The sequence below is a fragment of the Dermacentor silvarum genome, chromosome 6, assembly GCF_013339745.2.
Source record: "Dermacentor silvarum isolate Dsil-2018 chromosome 6, BIME_Dsil_1.4, whole genome shotgun sequence".
Classification (NCBI taxonomy): domain Eukaryota; kingdom Metazoa; phylum Arthropoda; class Arachnida; order Ixodida; family Ixodidae; genus Dermacentor; species Dermacentor silvarum.
Genome location: NC_051159.1, coordinates 27,817,523 through 27,845,080, shown reverse-complemented (window position 1 = coordinate 27,845,080; position 27,558 = coordinate 27,817,523). Strand labels below are relative to the sequence as shown.

The window sequence follows — 27,558 nt, the reverse complement described above, 5'->3', positions numbered from 1 at the left end:
CAAACTACGCCAAACCTGCGATCATGGTGCCTAGTTTCTCAATAGCAAAGCGCAAACATGCGCGAGCGTGAAGTGGATTGGATGATCTCAGTGACCCTTTAACTCGTTTAGCTTTATGAATGGCAGCAGAAGAGGGGGAATTCTTTGCGTAGGGTAGTGGCGACCGCCACCTGGCATTGACCACAACTTCTCTATGCAGTGGCCTCCGAGATTGCATGGCACGGCTCGTCTTGGAGGAGCTTCTTTTGTTTGTAGCATGGATGTAGCAACTTTTAAGGAATGTAGCAGATTGGAGCAATTGTAGCTGCATTCCCACCACTGCAACTCTAATATGTGCCTTTGCGCCGAAAACTGCCTGTGTGGTGTAATCGGATATGGAACCAAAAACGCCTTCGCAGCATTCATTTGCCTTACCGCATAACATGGCTGTATTGCGGCGAAGCTGACTTTAAAACCATGAAGCGAAGCTTACTTAAGAAAACCAGCTGCCATGGTGCAACACATATTAGACTTTTAAAGGATCTGAACTTGAGCTAGTTAGTATGGCTTCATTACAGGAAACAGCAGGAAAAATAATGTGACAAGAAATAGAAATTGGACAGACGCTATGCGAGCACAAATATATAAGCACACCAGGAGAAGGGGACAAAACATGCGCATGCGTCCTACTCTATCTAGGATGGTGAATCGATCAGCTGCGGACATAGTTAATCTCTTTAAAGGTTATACCTTTGCCCTTGTCCTTATTGGATCATTGCTCATATTTCTTGCTAAAAAATCGGGTGCACGTTAGATTTCTACTTGCTTTAGAAGCTTTAATGTCATTTTCACGTCAGCTTTCTACAGAAAGCGGGCATGCATTTGATTCGGGGGTGAATTAGAATCAGGCAAATACTGCCAAATGAATCAGCGGTGTATTATGATGCTTTTTTTTCATCTTGTTTAATTTCATTGCTCCCGTCAGGATCGAATTAACAGAAGTCGACTGTATAAAGATTTCATTCAGTTATATTCCAAGAGTGCTTAGGGTTGTTGACTGAAGTAAAGAAGGCTGTTACTATTGTAATGGCTGAAGGCTGTTACTATTGTAATGCAAACATGAAGGCTGTTACTATTGTAATGCAAACACCAAAATGGAGCATGACTGGGTCAGTGGGGTGCTCCAAAGGTTTTGAAAATGTCAGGAAGGTTTGTAGTCAACAGTCAGTAGATATATTGCATTCGATTTTAGATAGAGAGATTGTGAAAACAGCTATTAAGCAAGAAATGATTTAAAGCTTAGTTTAATATAATTTGCTTTTTCATAGCAGTCAGTATACTTTTTGTGCACCTGCCATACGGTAATTTTCAACAAAATGATGTAGCAGCATAACACGTCCACTTAGTATCATTCCTTGCAATGCTCATTGTGCTGTTTCCCCATGCTGTCACTTTTGGTGCACGGATGAACAGCTTTTAATCAACAATGCTACAGGGCGAAATGCAAAAAAAACCTGTGTACTCCGATCAAGGTGCACGTTAAAGAACCCCAGGTGGTACAAATTATTCCGAAGTCCAACACAACGGCGTACCTCATAATTTTTTTTAACACTACACTGGTGTTATGCATTTGCCAGAGAGGGCCATGGTGTTTCTCTTCACACTAGGGCTCTTTTATCTAAGTCTGATTCACATATCAAACTGCCTGTATAAAGTGCATGTGATGAAATATTCCACAAATCACCACTACAATACTATGCACGACTGAGTCACAATCTTGTACTAATAGGCAAATTTGAAATTATCCATATAAGTGGTACTATCCTGTCCCAAAGCAAAAGCACACACATTAAGGAAATGAATACACCAACCCGGTGCACTAAGAAGTGCACCAATGATGTGACATCCACGGAAAGAGCATGCGATTAAAAGCTCGTTGGATTCAGTTAGGAGCTTGTTATTCAGCTCACAAGAAGGTGACCGTGGCAGTCCATTTCTGTGGACAATCTGATGTACCCGAATAAACGAAGGTGGTGATGAGGGCTGGTTGGTTGATCACCATGCAATGGCATGCAGTTTAGCGCAGCAAAAACAACTACACTAGAAGAAACAAAGAAACAAAACAAACAAGCGCTTCTATCTGTGTTTTTGTTATTGCTGCGCTACAGTGCATGCCATACCCAAATAATTTTTCCCTCCACCCAATTTAGCAGTAGTTGAGTGCTTAGTAAAGATGAGGACAAAAAAGGATCTCGCCACACTTTTCCACATAATAATCTGTGCCGGGACGCATAACAAATGGTTTATTTAATTTTTTTTTTTTCACCAGAGCATTTCAAGCAATCACATGCTCAGCAGCCCATGACAAACACCAGTAGCACCTAGGAAGTGCATCATTTGGGGCAGCGCAGTCGGGAAAAAAGCACCACACATGCTGTACGCCAGCCCACACTCACGCAAATGCAACAAAAATGGTGAGGGAGATATATTTTTAACAAAGGTTCTACTTTCTTTTTCTGAGCCAAAAACGAGGAATTGAAAAGCATGTGATGCCACGTGACAACTTTACTCAAATGAGAAGGAGGAAATGTGCACCAGAAATGAAGAAATGGCAGCATCGGCATTGCAAACTACAAAAAATGGCACTTCGTTAAGGGGCTTTAGTTACAACACAATCAACACACCAACTACTCACACATAAGAGCACTTGTTGGCAAGGCATTTTATTAATGTCACCTGACAAGCACGGCCCTTTTCTACCTGTCACACCATGGGGCCAGAAGAGAGGCGGGAGTTTACTGCAACTGCAAGAGCAAGACACTCGAAGAAGAGATGCCCACCCACATTTGTGAAGGTGTCCCAGAGGTCTGCAGTGTCAGCGCTGTGGTAACGATATGTGTTCAGATACTGGGTCAGGCCTTTCCGTAGCTGCTGCCGTCCCAGGAAGCCCTCCAGCATGGCCACAATGGCTGCACCCTGCAACGACAGCATGTGCTGTAGCACCCGTCACACATGTTGCACATAAATTGAGCTACTCCAAGATCAAGTCACGCAGACATATGTAATGAATGCACTTTTCTTCAATAAGGTGCAGTCAACTTACCGGCATAACGGTTATCATCTACCCCAAAACACACTGCCTAGTTATTTATTACATACTGCTGTCCTTGTATGTCAGGCGTAGCAGGATCATTACACAAATACAACTATGACATTAGGCTACAAATACAGTATGGAAAATAAGGTTCTGGAAGGGGTGTGCGACTACTGAATAGTAGATTTCAAATACCGAATCGAATCAAGAAAAAGAAAGCCGAATGTTGAATCAAATATCTAGCATCAGAAAATTTAACACAAGCTTTCATGATTCTAGATGTTGTGCAAAAAACACAGTGCTGCACATGCTCAGGAGGCTAATCACATTACTTAAGAACAATCTTGCTAGCTATTGGTCACTTGGGTACCTATGCTCTACTCAATTAAAGGGAACATGCCAGCACTGGTAACAACTTAGTTCGTATATGAAGGTCTGAAAACATTTTTTATCAATAGTATGTCTGTCTAATAGAATCAAGTGCTTTTTCCCCACTGAAGCTGAAGAAACAGCGAAGTTGTCCTAAGTACCAATACGGTTTTCAGTTTAATACTGGGCTATACTTAAGCATTCTTCTATTGCTTAAAAACTATTGCTTTCCAGTTTTCTTCTAGAAAGCAGGAGGGTTTTTCCATTTTTATGGCAGGTGGGTTAGCGTGAGCTCGTTAAGGCCAATCTGCACGACAGACAAAAGCGGGGAATGCGCATCACTTCACTCGGCACCGATCAGTGTGGTCATCGGCACCGCACATGTCGACCACTGTCGGCGCCGACAAAGAGTTTTCAAACCAGGAGGCCCACGACAAGTTCGTGCAATGTGCCCCCCACAACTTGCTTTTCTTTCCGTCTGCGTTGATGCATTTGCCACACTGCTAAACTGAACAACACCCCTTGCGCCTGGGACAAGTATTACGCCGCAGAAGCAACATACTTATCAGAAATACATAGTGCCAAGCATTCATGTTATCACACCAACTTACCAAATATGCGAAGAAACAATGCAAGGCTATTTTGGAAAACCATAAACCCAAAAGAAGCGCGTTCTATCATAATTACCACAGAGTCTGGGGAAGTTGTATCCGACGTTGAATGTGCCGATATTTCTAACTCTGCATTTTCTTGCATATTTACTAATGAATCGGACATCCCTGCGCATTGTCCACCGTGCACTTTATCATCTACCATGCCTAATGTTACATCTTCAGTTAATGGTGTTTCATTTATAATAGACAACTTAATACTCTCAACTTAGCTGGTTACGATGGAATCAATGAAAAAAACTGCTAATGAATACAAAAATAACTTTTTCTGCATATCTGACACTGCAGTTTTCTCAGACACTCGTCACAGGTGTTATTCCGCTTGAATGGAAAACCAGGAAGGCTGTGCCAGTCTTCAAATCAGGCGACAAAATCAGCCCCCATTAAACTACCGCCCAATTTCATTAACAAGCGTGCCCTGCAAAATCATGGAACATGCCATCTACTCTCAAACTGTCAACGTCTTAGATTCAAATAAATTATTTCATCCATCACAGCGTGGCTTTTGCAAGGGTTTGTTCCACATTCCAATTTCGATCACAACTTTCAATCTGATGCCATTTTTCGGAACTACGCGAAAGCCTTTGATAAAGTACCACATCAATGTCTAATGTTCAAGCTTTCTCAATTAAAATTACACCCTAATGTACTGAACTGGATAAAAGAATTCCTAACCAGATGCTTCCAATCTGTTGTTATAGTTGATCAAACATCTAACTCCCTTCCGGTAACATCAGGTGCCCCAGAAAGTTCCGTTCTTGGTCCTCTTTTTTTCCTAATTTATATTAACGACTTACAGCTGCATGTTTCTTGTTCTATTTGTATGTTTGCCGATGATTGTGTAATCTACCGCTCTATCACTAATGTTTCTGACCAATTTGCCCTTCAAACTGATCTTAATCACGTACAGGAATGGAGTGAACATTGGCTAATGATGCTTAACCCTATTAAATGTAAAGCTGTGTCTCTTACTCGTCGTCACAGCCCTCTTTCCTTTTCTTATACAATTGCAGATGTCATGGTGTAACTAGCCAACTCATTTAAATATCTTGATGCCACCTTCTCTAATGACTTGTCTTGGCGTCCACACAAATAATAACCTTTCATCAGCTAACCAAATGCTTGGGGTTCCTAAAACATCGTTTACGGCATGCTCTACCACACGTAAAACTGCTCACATACACATCGCTCGTAAGAACGATGCACAAGAACGCCTCGCTGAGCGAAAATCCAACAACAATCCAGGCATATTAAAGACAAGAAGGGAACGATTAGAATCCTTCCCCCACCTGCCCATTTCAGACAGCACGTGAAAACCACAGAACGACAGCAACAAGAAAATGACCTCCGACCACAAAGGACCAAGATGCAACGAAACCCCTACCAACACAAGGGCATCGAGATCATTGTGGAGACAGCGGTCCAGGTCAAGATCCAGGTCCAAGTCCCAATCAAGGAATGGGACAACCGAGGCATCGCATGGAGAAGACCAACCAAATAAGCCAAGCCGGTGTCCCAGAGCTCCACACAGCATACACAAAATGATGCACTAGCCGAAGTACAAGCAGAATTGGCTAAACTCAAAAATCTTTTACATCAGTCCCTAGAAGAAAACAAGTTATTTAAGGAAGAGATCACAAAGCTTAGAAACAAGAAGCAGATGGATGACAACAATAAGATGGATACCACGCAGATCCAAGAAAGTCATGAGAAGAGGCATGCATGTAGCTAACGCTAACCAACATTACTCGTCCCCTCCCATGAAAAGGGGGGCTACTGGCAAAATAACACAGAAAGAACAGGTAGCAGCCAAGCAGTCACAACCACAGTACATAGACAAAAAGCTTCTTAATGACAAGTTACAGTTACTCAATGAGGAGACGGATCGCAAACTAGAAGTTCCTAGTAAATCCATTAGTGAAAGGAAAGCAAGCAAAGAAAGAATGATGGGCAAATACATGGGCAATATTGATGCCAGACTTGTATTGGAAAATGCTACGCATACGGAAGGCATGGGGGGACAAGTCAGTCCCATTAAGACCTAAAAACCGTACTCTAGGCCAACCGCAGCTGACGTAAACAGGGCTATGAAGAATAGCCAATAACATCGCCATGGCTACTAATAACACTTATACAATATGGCAATGGAAATGTCGCGGGTCTCGTAGGAAACGAAGAAACCTGCAACAGTTTGTAGATAATAAAGTTACAGGGACAGTGCCTGACACAATCTGCCTACAAGAAACCGGATGCACTGCCAAATTATCGGGATATAAAACATTCTGTCAAGGAGACCTGGCCAATATGGATGGAAGTAACAACAAGCCTGTCGTTGTGGCACTGGTCCGACGCAATCTGCCGGTCATCCGACATGATATAGGCATAGAATCTATCGACCACATTTTCATTGAAATTATGTCGGCAAAAAACAAACAAGAACAGCCTCTGCATACTAAACGTATACAGTAATCCAAAGAAAAAACATAGCTTCGCGAATATTTTCTGGAAGGCACTAGATACAGCAAAAAAGCAAAGTTTAATTCTAACAGGAGATTTCAATGCCCGCCACCCCGCCTGGGGCTACAAGTTGGAAACGGTGAAGGGAAGACGCCTATGGCAGGACGATCAGTGAGAGGGTCTTACCCTGATAACTGACACGGCACATCCCACCAGGCTGGGGAACAGCGTGTGTATGGACACAACGCCAGATTTGACACTTGTAAAAAATACTAAAGCTGATGCGGGATGGCTAAATCTACAGGAAAACCTAGGAAGTGACCACTACATAGTGGCCACCACACTAGTTGCAGGAACAACCAAGCCCAGAGAAGGCAACCAAATTAGAATCACCAAATGGAATGAATTCAGGAAAATAAGAACGGCTGAACTCGAATCCCACGAAAACAGCAGCAACCCAAAGGACACTGAAGATATTGAATCCTGGGTTGAACAGCTGCACAAGTGTTTCGACCAGGCAACTAAGACAATACCCGAGGAAGCAGAGATAAAGCAGGCCGACGCCAAGCTCCTACACATGTGGGAAGCGAAACAAGGCCTGCAAGGACGATTGAGCAAACAAAAGCTATATCGTAACTTACGAAGACGCATCGAAAGGCTAAATCAGGACAATAGAGAATTACGCGAACCAACTAATCAGACAAAACTGGTACAGCACGTGCGAAGAAATGGATCTAGAGATTGGTCTCGCCAAAACATGGAATATTCTGAGACATCTAACTGATCCAGATTGTGGGGAGCACATGCCGCCATCTTCTCCCGCGTGAGCTTGCCGTCGCATGCGCACGTAGCGCACGCGGCGGGAGCCGGGTGGACGCGAGAGAGAGGCACTTTGCCCTCTCCCGGTTCTCGCTCGCCTCTCGCGACGCGCGTACCCGCGCAGGAAGAGGGAAAGTATCCGACGGGCGAGGAGGACATTCCCCTTGCGAAAAGACAAAGGAAGCTTCGGCTGGTCACGATCGGGTGCCCAAGAGGCGGCCCGAGTTCAAGGCATTTTGGAATAGGGATGCCTTGCCTAAGCTTGATTCATAAAACAAACATAATATTTCTCTGCCGCTCTCTCTCTTTCTCTCAGTTTTGTAATTTTTACTCGAAAGCAGCTCGACACTGAGTTAACAAATGCACCCCCTTGGAGGCACACTGGACTCTGGAGAAAACTTGAAACCTTCTCGCATTTTCCTCGTGCGAAGAAGGGGCAGTTGTAACTAAAATTTGCCTTTGAGTGGAAACAAACAGAACGATCTGCTGGCCCATAACAGAAGAAGTGAATTAAAGTTTATAGTTTTAATTTCCACGTGGATTATGGCACTGGCAATAATCCGGGTGGTATTTGTATCGAAAAGAGTTGAACTGCACAATATTTAAACAGGAATTCGCTCGCAAGATTCGTGCAATATGAAAACTTGTACGTAAGTTTCTGTGAATGCAGGCCTGAATGCGTGCATTGTCACATTTCCGAGGAGGGCTGTGTACCTTACTTTCAGTGTGACTTGAAAAAAAAAAAAGATATGTAATTCCGCTAGGGAACCTACAAAATTGCTTTTATGGGTCGTGCGTGGCTGTCATGAAGTTAAGTACAACGTAAGCCCCTTTGTCTAACAAATTCAAGCACCATAAAACAGAATATGAAGTCAGTAGAACACTATGTATACCTTTACAAACTGGCAAGAGCTCTTTGCCCTACCACTAATGTGAGGCAGTGGCGCACCGACGGGGGGGGATTCGGGGGTTGTAACCCCCCCCTGAGGCCGACTTAACCCCCCCTTTTGTTTAACCCCTTTTCTTTCCTTACGCATTTGAGTGCTGCAACTAAGATGTAAGACGCGAAATCGTCTGCACACTCGCAAAAAGCGCATTTTTTTGACAATTTCCCGTGAATAAATCGAAATTAGTGTTGTTTAGATGGTATTGGCAAACTGTCAACCCCCCCCTGGCAGAGATCCTGGGTGCGCTACTGATGTGAGGTGTGCAAAAATAAAATATGGACGTAGGAGTACCACAAGCACCTATTATGTATATTGAACGCAGTTATTTTTGTCATCACAGCTGGAAAATGTGCGTGAGCAAAGTACAATATAATGACTAGTAAGACGAACAAAGAGGAATTGCAATGATTATGAGCTTTCCCCATCAAAAGTTGTGACTATTCTCACTCGAAGATGGTGTTCATGTAGTGCTGTCATGAACATGCAGACCACAACAAGAGCAGAATATTTCATTTTGATCGTTAGTAGAGACTACTGCGCTTTGCTGAGCATGTACATAAAAATCCGTTGCATTTTTCGTTGAAAGCGATGCGTATTCTTTTGTAAAGTCACTGGTTAAATAAATAATGCGATGATTTATGGGAAAACCAAGAAATAGGCTTCAAGGAACCCTTGATAAACATTGAAGGACCACGGGCGAAAATGACACGCCACGACATGTGTGCAAATATTTGAGCTGTTCTGTAAGTCCACATAATAGTTTGCAGTATAGCAGCCCGGCCGACACGGAACATGTACTCGACAGCTGTCAGCCCTACCGTTTTTCTTACTGAACCATGCATGAACCGGCAGCAGATGGTGCTGAAACCAAAACAAGAAGACGACAGCTTAGCGCTGGAATTACGTGAGAACATGGCAGCCATGACTACGCCATCCTCCCAGCACCGACATTGCCTAAAAACAAAGCCTTTGAGATTGCCTACATATCTTTGTAGTAGCAATGAGCTTTGGGTTTTCATAAACCGGTGTTCCCGAGTTTTGTCAGTGTTGATGTGGTCCTTGGGACTCCGAAGTCCTTAATCCTTTCACTGCCGGGTTTTTTTCTGACTTCTCATTCCCTGCCGGGTATTTTTTTCACGTTGGTTCAGTGGAAATTTCATGCTAGTAATGCACCATGATACTCCACAGGACATGTAAAGATATTGTTACGCAAAAGCTACGGCAAGGACGGAGGAAGAGGAGAACGAAGTGCGCTTGTCTTGGTAGCGGCTCGGTGTCGGCGCGGCCCCTTATCATCAATTCATCTGTAAAATAAAGGCACCCCATCGTAACAGTTTTTGGTGGAGGTGCTGGGTACAACAACGGCGTCCCCGAACAACGACGACCAACCGCCCGCAGAAGTGCAATCCGTGGAGCTTCGCCGAAGTCGCCGAATTGCCGGTCTGCCACCAGAGATGGCTTCCGACGGCGACAACCCACCGCCGTCTTCCAGCTCCCAATGGCAGCCCTACATCGAACCACGAACCTTCGCCGGAAAAGCCGGGGAAGACGTGGACGGATGGCTCAGCTTTTACCAGCGCGCAAGTCGGTTCAATGGCTGGAATGCCACCGCCCAGCTTAACAACGTTGCCTTCTTCCTCAAGGGAACCGCGTCAGTGTGGTTTGAAAACCACGAAGAAAGCATGACGACGTGGGAACGGTTCGTAGATGAAATCAAGAAGTGCTTCGGAGATCCGGCAGCTAAAAAGAAGCGTGCGGAACAAACCCTAATGCAGCGAGCCCAAGTTCCCGGCGAAACATGCACGACGTACATCGAGGAAGTCCTGAAATTGTGCAAGGCCCTGGACCCTCAGATGACAGAAGAGGACAAAGTTGGTCATCTTCTAAAAGGGATCGCTGAGGACGTGTACCAGTTCCTCATCGGCAAAGACAGTCTGGACTCCGTAAGCGACGTCATTCGACACTGCCGCACGTTTGAAGCCTTGAAAGCTCGGCGTATCACACCGAAGTTCGGCCGCCTGGCCAATGTAACTAACGTCGCCAGTGTTGACCTGGTCCCAACTCCATCCGACCTTGCGTCAGTTATTCGGCAAGTGGTGCGCGAAGAGCTTGACCGACGTGAGGCGGCTTCCCTCTCTACTCCGCGGGTTCGAGAGCCCCTTTCTCACTGCGACTTCGGTGAGACGTCCATCACTGCCGCCTCCATAGACGCCAACAACTTCGCTCCTCGTTCAAGAGCGCCAAACCCTACTCTGAACGCGTATCCCAGTTATAAGTTCCACGACGGTTACTCACCCAGAGCACCTGCAGTTTCTCACGAGTGGGATGACCGTGCCAGTTATCCTGCTAATGACAATTTTAGTGCGCCCCGTGAGCGTCCCATCTGCTTCCAATGCGGTATTCGCGGTCACGTCGCCAGATTTTGTCCTCATCGCCCACGCATGTCACCACCGTCGTATGAGCGACCGCGCACGTTTTATCGGCGTAGCAACCGGCACGGCGGCGGCACACGCTGGCCTTCTGACTCCGATAGCAGGACAAACCACCAGGCGCATCACCGTAGTGACTCTCCAGCTTCTGTGCGGAGCTTGACGCCACCGCCTTCACGCCAGCGCAGGTCTCCATCTCCGCGACGACGTCTCACGTCACCGCCGCCGGGAAACTAGGCGGCGCGACCAATGGAGGTGAGGTCGCCAGTCATCATCAGCTACACGCCCCTATGCCTCCGCCAGTCACCATGCGTCATAACAAGATTCATGTTTTAGTGGACAATGTCGCTACGTTGGCCTTAGTGGACACGGGAGCGAGTGTCTCCGTTATCAGTTTGGCTTTCAAAACCCGACTAGGCCGTAAAGTGATGTTCCGCTGGAATAACGCTAATGCATTTCGTGCTGTGAGTGGAGAGTTGCTCCGACCAATTGGAGTGTGCACCGCGAACGTTTATTTCTCCGATAAGGTGTATCAAGCCGAATTTGCCGTACTTGCTCAATCCACTCACAACGTAATTCTTGGCCTCGATTTCCTACAACAGTGTGGTGCCACTGTTGACTGCGGTACTGGCGAGCTGTTCCTCTCTTCGCTTGCCGACCAACCTGCTACCTGTTCATGCACTCTCGCCGTCATTGAAGATGCAGTCTTACCGGCACGTTCCGTATCCAGAGTTCGGGTTGCTGCTTGCGGTGTCGACGCCGATACATTTGATGCAATTGTTGAGCCTGTGCCTTCGATGGTAGTGAAGAAAAGCAGTTCTTAAATTTCTTCGTCCGTCAAAACGCGGACGCACATGGCACGTTGACTCGCCATGGCTGCTGCGCTCTGCCGAGACGAAGAGACGCGGGTGTAAACACGTGCACTACAACTGTTGTCTAAAATTTAATTTACAAGTTCTATGTGTTTAGATGACCTCTCCATAGATGGCGGGACATGAACACATTTTTTTTTTTTTTTTTGCACGAGTTGTCTCGGGAGTGGCAGGGAGTGAGTTTAAAAAAAATCACCGCATATCTACGAAGTGAATGATGATGAGTGGGCGAAGCACCGGGGGATCATTCGGGTAAACCACAGCTACGGACGCGAGAGAAAGAGAGCGCGCATCGGGAACGAGAGAGAAAGAGAACGCGCGTTGGGAACGAACACCCTTGTGCAATGCAGCGCCCCTAGCTACGGAGGAGAGAGGAAAACGCCGGAAGCATTCTCCGGAAGCCGGAAGCTGGCTTTCGGAAGCGGAACCGGAAGTGGAACCGGAACCGAAAGTGGAAACGGAAGCGGAAGTCAGCTTCCGGTTCCGGCTTCCGGAAGCTGGAGCTTGGCGTACATATACTATAAATACGCACATATATATATATATGTATATATGCGTATACATACATACATAGCGGTCTCCATGCCAACCAGAGCTACGGACTACGAGGGACAAGGCTCGGACAAGGCAGCAGGGGGTGTGCATGGGTGGTTTCACGAGTTATCTCAGTAGTGGCAGTTAAAGGGTTAAGACAAATTAGCCCAAATACAGCCATAAAGCCAACTCAGAATTTCCGATGCCAACCTGCATAAAAAGTAGCCCAATTTGGCTATTAATAGCCCAGTCTGCCAACCCTAGCCGAGCCAAACGAGCTAAGGCACAAAATGGCGCGAACGAAAATGTAAAACACGAGCAAAATGCAAGCTCCGCTCGTTTCCAAGGGCAACGGCAGGGGGACCAATCATCGAGCAGGAAAACGGGCGCAAGACCGTCTGCCGTGGAGGGGACTCGCGAGGAGGAGGCAAAGAGGTCGCACGCCGGCAGCAGAGTACAAAGAGTGGCGGTACTTTAGAATTATCAAGGGGCTTAATCCCACGTGTGCACGCAGGAGGAGCCGGGCGGACACGAGAGAGAGGCACTCTGTCCTCTCCTGGTTCTCGCTTGCCTCTCGTGACGCGCGTACCCGCGCGGGAAGAGGGAAAGTATCCGACGGGCGAGGAGGACATTCCCCTCGCGAAAAGGTAAAAAGCTATTGACCCTTTTCGCGGTGATCCCGTGGGGGCTGCCATGTTTGATCACATGGTGATGCGTCCATTGCTTGCCTGAACTGCCTCTGTTGCCTCCGTGTTTACAATGGATGTGTATGACGCTGGTGCGGCTTAGCAAACCTCTGTTTCGAGAGATATCGTAGACAGTGACTGGGTGGACGACACGAAGCTTTGGCCACAGTTTCAGAGAAGATGCAAAAACGCTTTCGGAGCTGATTAAGCTATGTCAAAATGTCGCGAGCAGCCTATGTGGTGCTTGCTCTAAAAGCGGGGATAAATATGTATTCGAAGCTATCCAAACTTTCCACTAATGAATTGAATCAAGATTATGGTGCTTTGGTCTTCGTTCTTCATCTGGCAAATATTTTGAAGCAGCGGCTTGTCACGTTTCTGTCACGCGAAAGCATTTGCGACGGTTAATTCGAACATAACCGCGCACCAACAATGACGTGCCGACGTCTCAATGTGCAATGTGCAATGTGCCAACGTCTCACCCAACGCTTCGGCTGCGGCGCAGAGGGAAGCAACGCGGAGGCCCAGTCCGACCAACGAAACTGCCCACGCCGGCCAATGCTCACTTCAACGGCAGAAAACGAAACTTCGGGGAGCGGGCTAAGCTGGCGCTGGGCTGGCGGGAGCGACGGCGCCGACTTGGCGGCGGGCACGGAGATAGTCGAAGGTGAGGGAACTGCGAGGGAGTTGAGAGTGAGGGCGAGGGGAGCCACCGAAGTGATGGGGTTGCCGAGGCCAAATGCGCTTCCCTGACACCCTCCTCCCTCACGCTTCCCTGCCGCCCTCCTCCCTCACCTTTGACGGACTCCGCGCGCGCGTCGCCGTGCCAGCGCCGCCCGCTCCCTGAAGTTTCGTTCACTGCCCTTATTGGGATGTGAGAGAGAGAGAGATTGAGGTTGTGAAGAGGAAGAGGCGCTATCGGGATGCAAGCGTTGGCTGGCATGGGCAGTTGCGTGACCCTCGCTCGCTATGTGCTTGCGCGCCGTGATATTTCACGACTCGCACCATTCGTACGTAGCGCTATGGTGCACAAAGACGACAAAAATAAGTCCGTCTTTAAATTGTAACAAATTTTCGGGCCCCTTTGAGTTCAAGTTATCGAGATTCGGCTGTATTTTCTGCTGGTTCGTCACACCCTTGGACAGGAACAACTCCTTTTGCACACATTGCAGACCCTTGTCCGCATTTTCGTTGTCTTTCGTGCGAAAGAAGCTTTCCAAGGCTTCCAGGCCAGCAAGGGCTTCGGCGAAGGTAGCCGGTGGGCGCAAGCCTTCGTTCTCGCTGCCGTCTTCAGGCACCTCGTCCGCCACCACTTCCGTTATGATCTCGGCGAGTCGTAGTGCGTGGCGTCCGCCTGTTTTTGCCGCTTAGTAGTTCGTGTTGAAGCGAGGGGCGAGGTAGCTCAAGGGTAAATTCGCTCGCTGCCCCCCTGCTGCCACACTTCCGTCACTTCGGGCGAACGAGCAATGCAGAGAAGTCACGGAGGGGGGGAATTGAGCACTGCAGAGAAGCCGTGCGGCAGCCGTCTGCCACTTAGCGCTTCACAAGCACATGAGAGCGGCCTTTTTGCACACCTGAATGATAATTTTTCGCTACAGAACGTATCATACGACCGCAGATTACCGCAATGCTGAACAGTGCTGCCGAATAATCGTATTTTCCAGAAACATATAAACTGGGAAGTATTAACACTTTCCTCTATGGGGTTATGTTTATTTTTCGCGATTGCGAACGCAGGAGCCGGGTAATCGTATTAAGCGGGAACGTATCAGCGAGGTTCTACTGTAATTAACAGTGCAAACCGCATGCTTGGTTTTTTTGCGTCGTAACTATTTTTCAGCCCCCTTCTCACTAGAACTATCACTCTACAAAACATTAGTTAGGTCCAAACTAGAATACGCATCATCAATCTGGGATCTCTCGTCATCAGTGCTGATTTAGTCTCTCGAGGTTATGAAGAGCCGTTCAGCTTGTTTTATTATTCTCGTACTTCCAGAGTGTCTGCAATAAAGTCTTCCCTTAACCTTCTTGATCGTTCTTGCAGAAGAACAGGGGCGCGATTTTGTAGCAATTCCTTCTCCGACGATATTCCTTTTCGCACTTTTCGCGCTTTGTCAGTGGTCAGTGCGACGCCCCGACCGCGTTATCAAAGCTATCAGCTGGCCGTGAACGGTGGATAAGAGCGGCATATAATGGAGCGGAAGGCATCGCTACAAAATCACGGCCCAGCTTTTTGTGTCTGTCTTCTTCATAAAATCTTTTTTCATTAACCCCTACTTCAAGAACGCTCTATTTACTGCGTCATCCTACATCTCATCACGTGTTGATCATAATTTTAAAGTTCAAGTGCCAAGATGCCGCACCAACTTGTACTTTCATTCATTCGTGCCAAAGTCATTGGAATGCAATCACCTTTCCACCTCCATCGCCAGCAACCCAGATCAAGACTCACATCTGCAGCCCACAACTGCACCACTCTGCAATGGCAGGGTATTTCAAATAAATAAATATGCGTGCGATCGTGGCCTAATGGTTAGAGCATTGGGCTGTAATGCTGGAAGACAGTCGTGCATTCAGTTTTATTATTCAAGAGGCCCGAAATGAGGCGAGACAGGAACCTACCTACTGCAAAATGCCTACAATAAGGCAAAGTATGCATAAATTAATAAAAGTGGTGGCCTACGAACCCACCTTTCTTTCCCCTAAACGCAGATACTAAAAAAGAAGAAGAAAAAAAGAAAAATAGTCGTGCCTTGTTGTAGGAGATGGAGTCAAAGAGGGCATCAATGTCGGCTGGGTCGCGCACGCTAGTTGACACCGGGTGGCTGGTGTCCAGGCTGTCCAGCTCCAGCGCAGGCTGGGTGGTCGAATAAGGAAACAGCTCGGCGGGCCGCCACTCGGGCTGCAGCTGCTGGAGGCAGACCACCTCGAGGAAGGTGGCAAGCCCCTCGTTGAGCCACAGGTCGTCCCACCAGCGCATGGTCACCAGGTTGCCAAACCACTGGTGGGCAATCTCGTGCGCCACTGTGGAAGCCACACGCTCCTGGCTGCGCACGGGCGTCACCGCCTCGTCATACAGCAGCGAGCTCATGCGGAACGTGACCAGGCCCCAGTTCTCCATGGCCCCGGGACCGAAGTCAGGCACACCGACCAGGTCTGCCAACAAAAGGGTGCGTTAGCACTTACCGCAGACACTTTTCTTAACCACACATAGAGTGTACTAAATTGGGGGAGTGGGTCTAACGACGGCTCTACGCTGAGGCATTTTTTATTGAAAATCCAGGTGGCACCACGGTCGCTTTCTCCCAAATGAGCGCCCCCCCCCCCCCCCCCCCCCCCGCTCGCCAGCCGGACGCGTGTCGCGTCGGAGACCCTACCGTAGCTGCATGGAGCTTTGACAGGCGGATACTCGGTGGCGGTAACACCGAGATTATTCCCCACCGGTCTATTGTAAATAAAATGGAAAAATAGCAGCGGAAAGAACGCAAACGAAGGAACAATGATGGTGCGTCGAGCAGACGACAGCTACTCAGCCTGCGAGCTCACCTCAGCCAATGAGCGATGCCGAAACAGCCGGAGCCAACGTTTATTGGCTGGAGATTCAGAATAAGGCGACGGCAGCGCCACCACATTTTACGCGTTTTTTGCTTCACCCTCGGCACTTGCTAAGGAGTCCGCTGGACCCGCTGCCACATTCTAGTACACTCTAACTACACAAAAGGCTTTCATTTGCAAAGAAAAGTGCCCTCTGAAAAATTTTGAGTCAAGTAGCTCAGCTAAGAACCTTTGTATAGCTCAGGCCACAGTGTTGCTCACAAGTACCTATTGGGAACAGGCAGCGCCATAGCATGCGTGGTATGGTGTGCTTCTCAGAGAGCTGGGACACCTTCAATCAGTCAAAATAGATTAGTCTGTACTAGAACCAATTGTAAAATGCTTTATTTTTTATGTATTATATTACGTAAGAATAGCTTTCATTAAAACATAAGCACTTGAGCTAGCTTGCACAGTTATTCGAAATGCCAACAGTACCAATAGCTCACTAAATTTTGGAGGAAAAATTAGGCATATCCTCACTGCTCATCAGTTTCCATTGCATGTTTCCACTTTATTCACTTACTGGTAACACCATGTGCAAGTAAACATTAAGACGGGATATATTAGAAGAGAGCCAGGACTTGTTATTTCTTTCCAAGAAATCTTTTGTGCAGCTATGATTAGTTTATAAACCAAGTATTATTATTATTATTTGATTTGTACACATATACACACAAGGACACAAATGGATTAAGGAGGGAGCAAGCTGACAACTGCCACCGAGAGGGGCACAACGCCTGCCTACTCCTATAGGAGGAGGGAATAGAGGAAATGAAAATATGAGAAACCAACCACACCCCAACATTCCCATGATGTCAAAGCAACCTGGGAATGTTGGCATGGGGATGGTGGGCTTGGTGGCTGCTTCGTGTTGTCACCTACAAACCCGCTACTTCTTGCTATGCAGGTTGGTGTATCACAATCCCTCTTTACTAAGAAGACTAGTAATTACTTCTTGCTGCAGCTACCAAGCCCATGTTGCTGCTGTGCGACCATTGTTGAATGTGCCCATGTTGTTCAGTTGTTGTTAGTTTTATTATCAGGTGACGTTGAGTCAAACCCCGGCCCTGATTCTATGTTCGTGGAACTACAAAAACTTTCCGCGGCCAGTCAACACTAATAAGCGAAGTGCAGGGACTAAAGAACCAACTATTAACAACAGAGCAAACTCTATCTGACCTAACTAAGAGAATGGCCCACATTGAAAAACATTACCATTCTCTGCCATCCCTCCAAGCCGAACTAGACAGACAGACAGACAATGAACTTTATTTTAGGTCCTGAGGAGCGACTCCAAGAACCCCGAACTAGAACTTACAAAAAATAACGCCATTCATACAGAATGCCTAACAGATGATATTGAGGCACGTTTAGATGACGCCGAAAACAGGTTGCTACATAACAATCTAATTTTCTACAGCCTTCCAGACGCTAAGCTATCTGAATTGTATACCGAATCTGAGCAAATAATCATTCTACATTGCCGTGACCACTTAGATACATAGGCATTAACCCTAAAGAAATCGACCGTGCGCATCGCTTAGGCCGATAAAAGCGAAATTCGCATTCCACAAAACAAAAGACAGGATCCTTTCAAACGGACGTAAGTTGAAAGGAACACCCTACAGCGTAGGTGAGGATTTTTCACGCAGAGTTAAACTTAAAGGGGGCACCCAAAACTGGGTCAAGTATTATGCAGCTGAAAAAAGCTTATCTCGCAGGAATCCTTAATGCGAAATTCACTTTCTTTAACAACGATTTGCCTGATATGTTAACTAATAACCCCCACTAGTTTTGGCAGATAATTGACCCCCAAGCAGTAGCTTCAACCACTCTTACTAACGACTCTGGAGAGGTTATTTCAGACGCTGAATGTGCCGATGCTTTCAATAAGGCATTTTCATCTGTCTTCATACCTTGGAGTTACCTTATCTAACAATATGTCCTGGAACACGCACAATACTAAAATCACGTCATCAGCTAACAGAACTTTGGGTTTCTTAAAACGTCATTTACTTAACACTCCGAGACACGTACAACTACTTGCTTATAAATCATTAGTCAGGGCTAAGTCAGAGTACGCATCTCCCATCTGGAACCCACCCAAAGTATGTACCCACCACAAATACTCTAGAAATCCATTAAAAATTTTGCTGCTAGATTCATTCATGCTTTGTATTCATATGAAATCAGTGCTTCATCCCTTAAAGCCAAGTGTAACCTATCAACTTTGTCTCGTTGCCGACGTGTTGCAACCCTCTCTCTATTTCACAAGTTCTTTCAATCACCATTTAATTCTCGCCCACGTACCCATACTCGCCCACGTGCCCATACTAAAACATTCCCTGCTTCATATTTTCCCAGAGCAGCAAAAGACTGGAATGGCCTTTCTCGCAACATCGCCACTATCACCTGCCCATCAAGCTTCATGCATAGCATATCAAATGTAACATCGCACTGATCGTTGTGTCCAACAATATCGTGTGTAAAAAAAAAAAAAAAAAAACACCTTTTATGTAATACCCCCTCGGGGGCCTTTCAGGAAATAAAAATGAAATGAAATAAAGACAACAGGGTGTTAACTTGGACAAGTTGGTAATCCATAGTCAACTTGCGAAAGCGTGTTACATAAGCAATAGAAACGGGTCCGTGCTTGTTTTTACCTGTTTCCGTAATGTGATTTTGCAATGTTTAACACCCTTTAGGACACTAACATAGATGGTGGTGCCAGACTTCCCTCTAGGCAGCATTGAAGGCTACCATGTGAGCTATGACTCACATTTCTAAAAAATTTTTCAAAACTCAAACAGCACAATGAGATGAAAGGCAGTAAATGTACACACACGGGACCAGCACTGCACTTAATCATTAATTAAAGCTTGGAGTTCCTACCACGGGACTGAAAGTTTCAGCTGATAGTGCAGAACTGTTCAAGTTAGGTTGCATCAAGTTACCCAAACAGAAGCACTCTATGATCATCTTCAAGAACTGAAGCGACATTTTGTCTGGCAGCTAAAAAATGAGACACTTGTTTTAACAGTTAGTAGCAAAACTATTTTCACTGTATTTAAACAAGAAAGCATGCTGTACTAGATTACTGGGAACTGTGCCGTACTCAGGCGGAGAGTGGCAGCACGCTGCAAGCGTGCTCAGAATACATTGTTGGAAACGAAGAGCCTGCGCATGTCTCGCACCTTACCCCAAAAAATAGTCTGGCTGGGAGATCCCCTTCCGAGTTCATCATATGCCACTCACACATCTACTTTTGAGTAAGCCACGTCACATGGGTTAGTGACTACATGCAGTTTTTGCTTCACAAGCACACAAGGCATAAATGGGGATTGCTAAAGTGTCTATTCGGAACGCTTTGTATTGAAATGAAACTGAGTGCTTGTGTAGTTGGAAATTAAGCCAAAAACAAAAAAGAAACAAAAAGAAATTGACAGAAATTGCAAACTTGTGTGCAAAACTCAAAGTTGAAGCAAAACTATCTTAAGCAGCGGAAAATAACACGGGAATTTTTTGCATGGGAATGTCATAACAGCACATAAGAACTTGGTTAGCTTTCGGCCTCCCTATTACAGTATAGACCACTTATAACGTAACCGCTTATAGTGCAGGACCGGATATAGTGCGGTCCTTTCAGACTCCCGTTAATTTTCCCATAGCACTCCATGTATACACGTATCGCTTATAGTGCAGTTGCGGGAAACGAAATACCGGTTACAGTGTGGCTGCCTGGGAGTACGGAAGTCAGCGGAGACGGCGAACGCTCCCCTCAAATGGGCACCCCAAGGAGTGCTCGACGAAGAAAGAGAGACGAAGTGGAGGAGAAGGGCACGTGGTGCAAACGAACAGCCAGTGAGACTGAAACCAGAATCTTGAGTGCGAGTCGTGAAATATCAAGGCGCGCATAGCGAGCGAGGGCCACGAAACTGCCAATGCTGGCCAACGCTCGCTTCACGATAACGGCAGTAAACGAAACTTCAGGGAGCGGGCGGCGCCGGCACAGCACGGCGAAGGGCGCACGCGGAGATCGTGGAATGTGAGGGAGGAGGGTGGCAGGGAAGCGGATTTCGCCTCAGCAACTCCGCCGCTTCGGTGGCTCCCCTCGCTCTCCCTCGTAGCTCCCTCACTTTCGACTGTCACCGTGCACGCCCGCCGCCGTGCAGGTGCCGCCGCTCCAGCCGGCCCGGCGCCAGCTCCCCGAAGTTTCGTTTTCTGCCGTTATTGGGAAGCGGGCGCTTGCCGGCGTGGGCAGTTTCGTTGGCCAGCCTGGGACAGCACCGCTACTTCCCTCTATGCCGTAGCCGCAGCGTGCAAGGTCAACATGTGACTAGAAAGTAGAGGAAGCATAAAGGAGAAAGAAGGGTTCACTGCCGTTTTCTACGCGTGGCTACGGTAGCGTGGCTGAGAGCACGTACACGCATGTCCTGGCGCAACGCAGAATCGGCGACCTTGCCATTTGAGAGAGGGTGAAATTTCCGCCGTGTTTTTTTTTCTATTTTTTGTTTTGTTTGCGCATAACATTGAGCGGTCTCTCCTAAGCTTTTACTCTATGGCGGTGCCGGAGCAATGCCGGTCGGAGGCGCCGCCGTGTGATTTGGTTCAAATTAACGAGATTCGACTGTAAATTGAATGCAAACGTTCTAGCCGCATTCCTCGACTGTCGCATATGCGTGGCGGCTCGGTGCACGTTTTGCATATGTGCGGGCCTTGAAAATTGTTGCTTTGGTTATAGTGCGGTACAACTTATAGTGCGGATATTCGCGACTCCGGCGGCTTACGTTATAAGCAGTCTACACTGTAGTATCAGATCTCTCCTTATTGTGAACGAGCCTGACAATAGCTAGTTGAAACACTAGAAGTGACTGTGATACTTCTCTTCTCACGCACAGACATTTATGCCACTCCTACATGTAAACAAACCTTCCAATTGTGGCTCTCAGTTTCTTATATATTGTAACACACAGTTGGTTAAAGTTAGTTTAATTGATTTACGTTGGGCGAACTTGTGCCCGACAAACAGTTAAGCAAGAGTCTCGCTCCAACGTACACGGTCTTCTCACAAGCGTTCCACGCGTCTTCTTCTTCTTCATGCCCAGCCTGATGATCTCTTGCTCCGATCGCACGTGCCTTGTGCGCACGTGGTGGCCGCTTCGCTGCTGCTATCTTTCGTACGTAGCAACACATGGACGGGCGCGGGAGACGGCTGGCGCGCGAGATTTGAAGGCACCTTGTGTCATTGTCCCCCTTCCAAGAATGCATCGTCCCGATGCTTATAAAGAAGGCGGTGGTTTCTAGGCTGTCATTTGGAAAGCTTGTTGGCCAATTGTCTGTTATTGTCTGTCGTAGTAGGGTTTCATTCGGACGACATTAACGACTTCGGTGCGATGCCGCCGTCGTGAAGAGGTTACTTGACCTTCTGGAAGAACTTCGTAGTTCAAGGGGCTAAGTCGGCGAATTATTCTGTACGGGCCAAAATAACGACGAAGAAGCTTTTCAGATAGGCCCCGCATCCGTACAGGAGTCCACACCCATACCCTGTCTCCAGGTGCGTACTGGACGTCTCTTCGTCGCAAGTTATACCGATTCGCATCGGTTTGCTGTTGCTGCTGAATGCGGTGTCGCGCCAGCTGCCGTGCCTCTTCAGCTCTTTCTGTGAAGTCGCTGATATCATGGTCATTTTCCGAGGTCTCATCTACAGGTAGCATTGCATCTAAGGGTGTGGTGACGGTCCGGCCAAAAACGAGTTGGAAAGGTGTCATTCGAGTCGTCTCTTGCACTGCGGTATTATACGCGAACGTTGCGTATGGTAGAATCTTGTCCCATGTTCGGTGCTCCATGTCCACGTATATTGATAACATATCGGTCAGCGTTCTGTTGAGTCGTTCAGTCAGTCCATTTGTTTGCGGATGATATGCGGTGGTTTTTCTGTGACTGGTGTGCGTCAGTTTCATAATGGACTGTGTCAAATGCGCAGTAAATATGGTTCCTCGGTCCGTGATCAGAACTTTAGGAGCGCCATGCCGTAGTACAATGTGCGTGACAAAAAATTCCGCTACTTCAATGGCTGTACCCTTAACAAGAGACCCTGTCTCGGCATATCGAGTTAGGTAGTCAGTTGCAACTACGATCCACCGCTTTCCTGACGACGATGTGGGAAAGGGGCCAAGTAAATCCATTCCCACTTTTGCAAATGGAGTTTCCGGAGGCTGTATGGGTTGTAGGAGACCTGCTGGCTTCAATGGTGGCATTTTACGTCTTTGGCAATCCCGGCAGGTTCTCACATAGTGTTGCACAGAATTCAACAACTTTGGCCAGTAATACTTCGCACGGATGCGTGCGAAGGTTCTGCTCACTCCTAAGTGTCCTGCTGATGGGTCATCGTGGCACGCTTCCAATATCTCTGGGCGTAACTTTGAAGGTACGACGAGCAGAAATGTCTCAGCACTATGTTCAAAATTTCTTTTGTACAGGACGTTATTTCTCAGTACGAACGACGACAAGCTGCGGATAAAAGTTCGTGGAACGTCGACAGTGTGTCCTTCTAGGTGATCAATGAGCAGACGTAACTCCGCGTCAGAGTGCTGATGCTGCGCCATTTGCGATGATGTCACAGCTCCTAGTAACGGGCAATCCTGTTCATCTTCAGCAGGTGTAGATTTCGTGGATTCAATCGGTGCACGCGACAAGCAATCAGCATCACTGTGCTTGTGACCGGACTTGTATACGACGGTTATATCGTATTCCTGCAGTCGCAGGCTCCATCTTGCAAGCCGTCCAGATGGGTCTTTAAGATTGGCCAGCCAGCACAACGAATGATGGTCGCTGATAGCTTGAAATGGTCTGCCATATAAGTACGGTCTGAACTTGCTAATGGCCCATATCACCGCGAGGCATTCTTTTTCTGTCGCTGAGTAGTTCACCTCAGCCTTTGAAAGAGTACGACTAGCATACGCAATCACTCGTTCCTCTCCATTCTGCCACTGAATGAGGACGGCCCCGAGGCCTAAATTGCTTGCGTCTGTGTGGATATCAGTCTCGGCTTCCTGGTCAAAATGCGCAAGAATTGGATGATTCTGAAGACGCGTTCGTAGTTCATTGAAGGCATCCTCCTGTTCACTTGACCAGACGAAAGGCATGTCGTCTTTTGTTAGCCGCGTTAGCGGTTCGGCAATCCTTGAAAAATTTTCCACGAAGCGTCTGTAGTAGGCGCAGAGTCCTAAGAATCGCCTAACGGCCTTTCTGTCGGTTGGTTTCGGAAATTTTTCAACAGCCGCAGTCTTCTCAGGGTCTGGGCGAATGCCTTCTGAACTGACGACATGGCCAAGGAAAAGGAGCTCGTGAAAGCCGAAATGGCATTTCTGCGGTTTTATCGTCAAACCTGCTGATCTAATAGCTTTCATCACAGCCCGCAGTCGTTCTACATGCTGCTCGAAGGTAGCGGAAAAAACCACGACATCATCAAGATAAACGAGACAGGTTTGCCATTTCAGACCGGTGAGCACAGTGTCCATCATCCGCTGAAATGTTGCGGGTGCCGAACAAAGACCAAACGGAAGTACTTTGAACTCGTATAGTCCGTCTGGCGTCACAAATGCGGTCTTTTCGCGATCTCGTTCGTCCACTTCTATCTGCCCGTACCCATTTTTGAGGTCCAGGCAGGAAAAGAATTTTGCATCTCGTAGTCTATCTAGAGTGTCATCAATTCTTGGAAGTGGGTAAACATCCCGCTTTGTGACGGCGTTCAGCTTCCGGTAATCGATGCAGAAGCGCAAGGTCTGGTCCTTTTTTTTTACAAGTACCACAGGCGACGCCCACGGACTTGCCGACGGCTGAATTACGTCGTCTTTAAGCATTTCCTTAACTTGACTTCCGATGGCTTCTCTCTCTTTTGGCGACACTCGGTAGGGATGCTGGCAAATAGGCCTCACTGATTCATCGACAATTATCCGATGTTTGGCGATAGATATACGTCGGACCTTGGATGAAGTTGAAAAGCATTCGGCGAATTCTCTTATGAGGTTCTCTATTTGCTCCTTCTGTCCGGGCAGTAGACCTGGTTCAATGTCGATTGATGCAAGGACAGAATCCACATCTTGGGAATTCGATAGCGGAATCTCGGGAATGCTTAGGTCCGTAACTTCGACGAAGTTATTAAGGCTTGCAATAACGGTTCCCTTCGCGACATGTTGCACCTCATTTCCAAAATTAGTGAGGAAAACATTGGTATATCCGCCACGTAGCTGAACAAGGCCTCTTGCCATGCAGATCCCTTTTTCGAGCAAGAGCCTGGTGTTGCTGTCTGCAATCCCTTCGTAGTCACTGAACTCGTTGCTCCTTACTGCAACAGCTACGCTGGATCTCGGAGGAATCATCACGTCGTCGTCAGCAATGCAGAGGGCATCGAATTTTTCTTCAGTGTCAAATGTTGCGAGAGCGTGCCTCGTTGAAAAGGAAACACGTGATTCCCGCAAGTCGATTACGGCACTGTTAGCCTGCAAGAAGTCCATGCCAATAATCAAGTCTCTTGAGCACTCGGGAAGCACAATAAAGCTGGCGACGTAAGTGAAGCCTCGTATTCCTATTCTAGCCGTGCACTTGCCCGTCGGGTCGATAAGGTGTCCTCCCGCAGTGCGTACTTGTGGCCCTTTCCAAGGAGTCAGCACTTTCTTCAGTTTCCTGGTAAGCTCATTACTTATTACCGAGTAATCTGCACCTGTGTCCACTAACGCATTCACTTCGTAACCGTCAACAAACACACGTAAATCGGAAGCGACGTCGCTATTATGGCACTGGTTTCTGAGTCCCTTGTCGTCGTTCGGAGTCGTCGATGGAGGTTCTTCTGTTTTCGCACCGGCAGTGGCCTTACCTCCCCAGGTCGCTGAGTCTAGTTTTCCCGACGCGGGCTTTGCGAATGGCGTCTTGGGGAGCTTGATGACGGACGGGGGCTCGGTGAACGATACCTCAACGGTGCTGTTGATCGAGGTTGGTGTTGCTGAGAGCTGTATGGGAAGCTTTGACGAGTCGACAGGTATTCTTCGATTTCGAATGGACGCTCACCATTTCGAGGGCAAGGTGCGTTTACCGGAAAACCACGGAGTCCTGCCTGGCGATAAGGGCACATTCGGTAGAGGTGGCCAGCTTCACCACAGTGGTAGCAAAGAGGTATTCGCTCGGGAGTGCGCCATACATCGGCCTTCCTAAATCTTCTCTCGGGTGGCGACAGCGTATTTCGAGGCATCGCGTTGTTAATAGATGCAGTGGCTGCGACATGAGCACGTCCGGGAGTTTGCCGCAGTACATCGGCATATGAGAGGCTCGGCTGGCGCTGTAATGGCGCTTGGGGGTGTGCACTGAGCTGTGGTTCCCGGATCACCTGTCTGACCTCTTCTCGAACCACGTCTGCCAGTGAAGAGGGCGTTGGAGCGTTCTGGTCCAGTCGTAGCCTCTGAAGCTCTTCTCGCACTACAGATCGTACTAGCTCCCGTATGACTTCCACGCTGCTTCCAAAGACTGCTGGAACTGCGTCTACAGAGGTGACGTTCATTTCCCGGTTGTAGATCCTTGATCGCTGAAGCAACGTTCTTTCCATTGTTGTCGCCTCCGAACGAAACTCAGCGACCGTGCGCGGTGGGCTACGAACCAACCCTGCGAATAGTTCCTGTTTTACGCCCCGCATTAAATGGCGAAGCTTCTTGTCCTCGCTCATGTTGGGATCAGCTCGGCGGAATAGGTGGGACATGTCTTCTACATACATGGCGACGCTTTCATTGTTTCGCTGGTTTCTTGCTTGTAGGGCAGCTTCGGCCCTCTCCCTGCGGTCCGTACTCGGGTAAGTGGCAAGCAACTCCCGTCGGAAAGCATCCCAAGACACAAATGTCGCTTCGTGGTTTTCGAACCACGTTTTTGCGCTGTCCTCTAACGCGAAGTAAGCGTTTCGCAGCTTGCGCTGTTCGTTCCATTCGTTGAACTCCGCGACGCGCTCAAAGCGTTCCAGCCAGTCCTCTGCGTCTTCAAATGTGTCGCCATGGAAACGCTCAGGCGTCATCGGCGGATTCACTACGATGTGAGTTGGCGCGGCCTGAGTTGTCATCTCGGTAGCGTTTCTGTTAACAGATGTTGACGCTCCGAGAGAATCCGGCAAAGGGAAAAACTCGGGGGGCTCACCACGTAGGCGACGACTGCTGCGTTGGTGAACAGGAGTCAGTTCATTGGGTCCGAGTCGCCGTGCGTCCGGGCTGCTTTCTCTAAGTCGAGAAGGGCTTGAAATCATACCCCGCACCTCCACCAGAATTGTAACACACAGTTGGTTAAAGTTAGTTTAATTGATTTACGTTGGGCGAACTTGTGCCTGACAAACAGTTAAGCAAGAGTCTCGCTCCAACGTACACGGTCTTCTCACAAGCGTTCCACGCGTCTTCTTCTTCTTCATGCCCAGCCTGATGATCTCTTGCTCCGATCGCACGTGCCTTGTGCGCACGTGGTGGCCGCTTCGCTGCTGCTATCTTTCGTACGTAGCAACACATGGACGGGCGCGGGAGACGGCTGGCGCGCGAGATTTGAAGGCACCTTGTGTCAATATTGTGCAAATCTTGGCACTAAACAAACGACGCAAAATTATAAGCCAGGAACAAATGGGTGAAGGGCATTTTAAGGTTTCCTTCAAAGCACATTCAAATAAGTTTGTGAGGAGAGAGTGGCAGCGTAAGTGGACTGAGAGGTCCAAGTGAGGTGAGGCAAGGCGCAGTTCTCGGAGGCCGCGCGCGTTTGACTGTAGTTGCCAGGGGAAGGACCAGGCGGCGCGAGTGCAGCGGCAAGAGAGGAGGGAAGACGCGGATGGCGCACAGTGTGTGTGGTGTGGTGGACGCAGATGGAGGAAGAGGACAGAGTGCGGTAATAAAGGAAATGTTTGCGACGAACGTGTCGGCTAGCTGTCATCGTTCGTAACAAGGTTTTCAACGCTCACACAGTTGCCATTTTTTGCACTTTCTAAGCTTTAGCTGTTTAGCCTATTCTCTCAGCTTTGCTTTCTTAGTTTAATTACATTAATGACTTTAAATAAAGATGAAATTGAAGGAGTACATGCAATGCTACGTGC

The 27,558-nt window shown here is 47.8% G+C and overlaps 1 protein-coding gene across 5 annotated transcripts in view; it reads right to left on the bottom strand.

The window, feature by feature from the left end:
• The window catches only part of LOC119455344 (endoplasmic reticulum aminopeptidase 2), a 147,587-nt gene that overhangs the window by 83,314 nt on the left and 36,715 nt on the right, over positions 1 to 27,558 (bottom strand). For all 5 annotated transcript variants that reach the window (XM_049668720.1, XM_037716729.2, XM_049668719.1 and 2 more), the window contains 2 exons: positions 15,610 to 16,013; positions 2,824 to 2,955 (listed from right to left, as the gene is read on the bottom strand). In XM_049668720.1, coding sequence (XP_049524677.1) covers positions 2,824 to 2,955; positions 15,610 to 16,013 — 536 coding nt within the window. The remainder of the gene's footprint in view (positions 1 to 2,823; positions 2,956 to 15,609; positions 16,014 to 27,558) is intronic.